Source organism: Rhinoderma darwinii, chromosome 5, assembly GCF_050947455.1.
Source record: "Rhinoderma darwinii isolate aRhiDar2 chromosome 5, aRhiDar2.hap1, whole genome shotgun sequence".
NCBI classification, from domain to species: domain Eukaryota; kingdom Metazoa; phylum Chordata; class Amphibia; order Anura; family Rhinodermatidae; genus Rhinoderma; species Rhinoderma darwinii.
In genome coordinates this window covers 208,015,863-208,021,862 of record NC_134691.1, presented here as the reverse complement: position 1 = coordinate 208,021,862, position 6,000 = coordinate 208,015,863, and the positions used below count along the sequence as shown (strand labels likewise).

General features: G+C 42.5%; 1 protein-coding gene across 1 annotated transcript in view; it reads right to left on the bottom strand.

The window, feature by feature from the left end:
- Positions 1 to 211: 211 nt before the first annotated feature.
- SLC9A3 (solute carrier family 9 member A3) overlaps positions 212 to 6,000 on the bottom strand; it is a 220,115-nt gene continuing 214,326 nt past the window's right edge. Inside the window, exon 16 of the mRNA XM_075826897.1 lies at positions 212 to 459. Coding sequence (XP_075683012.1) covers positions 212 to 459 — 248 coding nt within the window. The remainder of the gene's footprint in view (positions 460 to 6,000) is intronic.

Here is a 6,000-nt window from a genome sequence, read left to right as displayed (position 1 = left end):
TATTTCTATCATGAGGTTTTATTTTGTACATGTGGTGAGAATAAAAAAAAAGCTTGTACTTGAAGCCTGATACAAACATGTATGCTTAACATATTACTTCCAAATAAAAGACTGGCGGGATGATAGGCTTCCTTTGTATCAGTAAAATGCCGCCATTTTTGTTAGAAATTATTAGAAATGTTTTCAACAATAAACATTACTTCATGTTTTATTACATGTTTGTTGTCTCTGGTAGGAAAGATCTCGGTCGCTCCTCTGTTCCATCGTTGTTCGGGCAGGAATCAACTGATCTATTGCTGACACGCAAAGGAGTCAGCCTCCTAAAGTTGCTTGGAGAACAAGGTATTTGTACTCGTGCCCTTTGTGACGGTACCACAGCATCTTCGTTGCACAGCCATGGTGTAAACTTCATTGATGTGTTTTGCTCATCATCAGTTGAAAATACAGGGTTATCAAGTCCTATAATGAGGAGTTAAGGAGAGTTTAGTTTTGTACGAAATCATCAAGGAGAAAAAAGTCTAAATCATTTGCGGAAATACAACGGTGTTTATACAATCTAGCTAAAATGTGCTCAGAAATGATACACAACGTAGATAACTTAAAGGAAATTGACAAAAATTTTAACCCCTTAATGACCAGGCCTGAATAGGACTTAATGGCCATCTACATTTTTAAGTCATAACTTTTTTATATTTCTATTGAAGTGGCTATACGAGGCCTTGTTTTATGTTGGAGAAATAGTACTTGTTTTCTGCGCGGTTTTGGGGTGGAGAAAATATACTATGTAAGTTGTATAACTTATTTTTGTAGCGTGAATATAACAAAAAGCGATTTTCAGCAATGTTTTTTTGGTTTATTTTTTTATTCTGTTCAAGTATCTTGCTAAATAACCTGTTAAATGAATTCTTTACGTTATTAAGGTCATGTAGATACAAATATGTGTAGGTTCTGGGTATGTATGATTCTTTTTTTTTTTTTTTAATTAAGCCCCAAAAGTTGCAACACTTGGCTTTATGTTGCGGGTTTTGCATCCGGTGACAATATTAAAGAAGGGAGTCTCCTTTGATCATGCCGCAGGCAAGACACATGGCGATCAAAGGGTTAACAAGCTGGGGGTCAGAATTTTTTCCAATCCCAGCTGTACTCAAAAGGCTTCTCTAAGTTCAGGAGCTGTGAGGGTATGTGCTCACGACCTATTTTCAGACGTAATGGAGGCGTTTTACACCTCGAATTACGCCTGAAAAGATGGCTCCAATACGTTGGTAAACATCTGCCCATTGCTTGCAATAGGTCTTACAATGTTCTGTGCAGACGAGGTGTAATATTACGCGTCGCTGTCAAAAGATGGCGCGTAAAATTATGCCCGAGTCAAAGAAGTGCAGGACACTTCTTGGGACGTAATTGGAGCCGTTTTTCATTGACTCCATTGAAAAACAGCTCCAATTATGTCCGTAATGGATGCTGCGAAAAACGCGTGCACTTGTAAAAATGTCTGAAGTTTAGGAGCTGTTTTCGCCTGAAAACAGCTCCGTAGTTTCAGACGTATTTTGCGTTGTCGTGTGAACATACCCGGACAGCTCCTGCTTAGTGAATGAACGCTCCCAGGAGCGCTCATGTGCCTTTTCTACAGCAAAGCCAACATACTTTGATGTAGACTGGGGACCTGCACCGCCCACTGTCAAAAGACAGCAGGTGGTCGTTAATGGGTTAAAATGAATACTCCCTCTAGGACAGATCCTTTTGCAAAATATATTTTTTTAAAGGTAAATTTTATAGGCCTCATGCACACGACCGTATTTTTTCCCACCCGTAAATACTGGCGTAAATACGGGTCCGGTGTCACACGTATTCCACCCGTTTTGCACCAGTATTTACGAACCCGTGCCCGTAAATATGGGTCCGGTGTCACCCGTATTCCACCCGTATTTACGGGCACGTTTTTGGCGGCAAAATAGCACTGCACTAATCGGCAGCCCCTTCTCTCTATCAGTGCAGGATAGAGAGAAGGGACAGCCTTTTCTGTAATAAAAGTTAAAGAAATTCATACTTACCCGGCCGTTGTCTTGGTGACGCGTCCCTCTCTTCACATCCAGCCCGACATCCCTGGATGACGCGGCAGTCCATGTGACCGCTGCAGCCTGTGATTGACCTGTGATTGGCTGCAGCGGTCACATGGCCTGAAACGTCATCCAGGACGTCGGGCTGGATGTCGAGAGGGACGCGTCACCAAGGCAACGGGCGGGAGACGGGACTGGAGGAAGCAGGAAGTTCTCGGTAAGTATGAAAGTCTTTTATTTTTATTTTTTACAGGTTTATACTGATCGGTAGTCACTGTCCAGGGTGCTGAAAGAGTTACTGCCGATCAGTTAACTCTTTCAGCTCCCTGGACAGTGACTATTTACTGACGTCGCTTAGCAACGCTGCCGTAATGACGGGTGCACACATGTAGCCACCCGTCATTACGAGAGCTCCATAGACTTCTATGGACTGTCCGTGCCGTTATTACGGCCTGAAATAGGACATGTTCTATCTTTTTCAACGGCACGGGCACCTTCCCGTGAGAAAACGGGAAGGCACCCGTCGCCAATAGAAGTCTATGAGCCCGTTATTACGGGTCGTAATTACGACCCGTAATAACGGGAGTTTTTACGGTCGTGTGCATGAGGCCTTTAGACATACAAAAATTAAAGGTACCAAAAAATACAGAATAAACTAATAATGCATAAGTGTTACAGAAGTACTAAATTGCAGAGGTCAGATAATAATTCTGCCATTGCTTATTAGTTTGTTTTTTATGACATTCTCCATTTTGGACTAATATTGTGTTAATTTTAGAGTAAGGGTCATTATGGTTGCGGCAATACCAATTATGTATAGTTTTAATTTTATTTTTTAATAAAACATTTTGTAAAGGGAAACAAAGTGTTTCTTATTTTGTTTTTATTTTACTTTGGATCTTTTTAAAAAAAAAAATATTTTAGTCCCACTAGTTCCTTATTTTTTTATTGAAGTATTATGCCTGTCAGTTACTATTAGGCGCTGTCATATAGGGGTTATGTGGGGACCAAAAATTATTAGCAGTGTACTCACTGCAGTATGTGAGTACACTCGCTAATACACATTCCGGTACCCCTGATTCTGAGATTTTCAGCGATTTTTATGGCGCTGCCGTGGGACCGGAAGTCTAGTTGCGCGGTCTTCTTTGATGACGATACGACTCATGTGACCGGCTCGCTGTACTCTATGTACAAGCAGTAGCAGTAGTACATCGATTACATAGAATACAGCGGGGCCGGTCACAAGACGAAGAGTCATATTTTCATCAGAGAAGGCTGTGCAACTAGACTTCCGGAAGGTATATTAGCTAGTGTACTCACATACTGCAGTGAGTACACAGATAATAATTTTGGGTACGCACATAACCCCTTTAAGCTCAAGTACATGACAGACCTGGGGGACTTTGTTAGGCCCCTGTCTGCCATGGAAAACCATCGGCACCCCTCGATCCCTCCTCCCTCTGTAAAACCACTTAGGTACTGCAGACGGTATTGTCATCGTAGGAGTTAAATGGCCTGCTGTATGTTACAGTTGACACCCACTACTGATGGTGAAGACACAGCTCTGGGCCGAGCGATCCCTGCGCTGTACATTTATGGTGCTGTGCAAAAAGTTCATCACACCAGCGCCGTAAAAGTGTGGCACAGTGCGGGAAGGGGTTAAAATTATTAAGACAATTGCAATAACATTATACAGATGTAGTATTCGTTATCTTGACTGGCATATCGTGTTAACCTGACATAGTAAGGTGTTGTGGCATGTTATAGAAACCTATTATAAAGCGTTGCCAGCTTTCTGCTTTTTCAAAACAGTATTTGACATGTAATAACACTATTCCACCACTAGGTGACACGTGAAGCAATGTACAGTGTTCCGTCTGAGTTTTGGAGAGGAGTGATATATTATGGAGGGGGGAGTCTGCTTTATGAAGGGTTAAAAGCCAGTGCAGCAATGAAAAGGTTGATGGGAATGAGGAAGCCTGCACACAGCTAGTACCCTCTCCCAGCATTCAAATTGGGCTGATGTTAACCTCATCAGCTCTAGGGGGAGATGGGGAGGGGGCTGCGTGGACTCAGGAGACGAGCACTGACGTAACCAGATCGTGGTGGCAGCAGCAGGGCAAAGTTCTCTGCTATCACATGGTGCACAGTGGGATTGTGACTGTCTGTCTCCATGTATGTGACTGTGTGTCACTGTATAGTGCACTGTATGTGTGCACTCTGTGTGAGGTGTGTGAGGCGCTGCTACCTGATGGTCACCATGGTAACCAGACATTGAGACTCCGGAATACTGGGGGGCTATGAGGCACAGTGATCTTCAGTTATACTCAAGCATATTTCCCAACTTTCAATGATTCTCAAGAGGGACTACTCATGAGGCACATGCAACAGAATTTTTTTTAATGTTAAACTATGCTGCTGACCCCGCCTAATCCTTGTCCATATAGAGTCAGTTGCCTTTGTGCCCCTGCATAGTAATAGTGCCCTCCTCTGGGTAACAAACAGGAAAAGTGCTTCTTTGGGCCTCATACACTTTAATAGTGCCCTCTTTGGTGTCCCAACACAGTGATGATCCCTCTTTAGTGCCCCCACGGTATTATGCCCCCACATAGTATAATGCTACAGTAGTGCCACCCACACAGTATCAAGCCCCGGAAGTGCCACCACACAGTATCATGACGCCATAGTGCCCCATACAGTTTCATGCCCCAGAGTGCCCCCTCACAGTGTGAAACCCCCATAGTTCCCACACACAGTTTCATGCCCCATAAGTGCCCTCACACTGTATCAGGTCCCCACAGTGCCCTTACACAGTATGCCCATCATGGTGCCCCCACATACAGTATCATACCCCATAGTTCCTTGCCCACACAGTATCATGCCCCCAAAATGCCCTACACACAGTATTGGGGACTCAGATACAATTGAAATGGGGACATGCCGCCAGCCTCCCAAGCCAGCGGGACAGTGCTTGGAATCCGGGACTGTCCCACTGAAACCGGGAGGGTTTGGAGGTATGCTGTAGTAATGAAAAGAATGACATGTGGCCGTTGTAACAGATGGCTGACAAAATCCTCTGCATGGGACCGTGTGCTGCAGTAAAAGGTGAGAACTTACTGTACATACTGTAGCTACAATAGAGGGATCAAATATCATACAAGGAACTTGGCCACAGAAAATAATAGTTATACTAATAATAAAATACGAAATACATACATTTTATTTTTTATGTAATTAGCATTTTATTATTGTGGGGAGGGGTCTCCCACACTACTGATTTTCTGCACTTCTCAGCAGTTTCCGTACCCCTTCCTCACCCACTCACATTGAATTCATGTACAGGCTATAGTTACTGTATTACTTGGAGAGGGGGGAAGATTTGATATTTACATAATATTTTACAAAAAGAAAATGAAAGGTGGTAAGTGGGGTTATCCAGGACTTTAAAATTGATGGCCTCTCCTTGGGATAGGCTATTAATATTAGATCGGTGGGGGTTCAACTCTCGGAACCTTGACGATCACCTGTTTGAAGGGGCCACGACACTTGTACGAGTGCTGCAGCCTCCTCAATGTTTACATAGGTTTAATTTCAATTTGTACTTTCCTAGTGGCTATGCAGGATATTGCAGCACTGTCCCATTCACTTGTGCCGCGGCCCCTTTAAACAAGTGGTCTCCTTTAAGTGATTAAAATGGAAAGTAACAGTAAACTTTTATGCATGTGTTGCAGTATTTACCATATAATGAGGGCTGCCTTTTTACTCTAATTCATAGAATAATGAATATCGAATATCATAATGAAATAATGAAATAATGAATTATGAGTTATAAATTAATTTGTTTGTAGATGTGTACAGTTGCTATAATGAATAACTAATGAATAACTAATGAATTAATAAATTATTACTAATTAAAAAATAGTCATATTGGCTAAAAAATTTT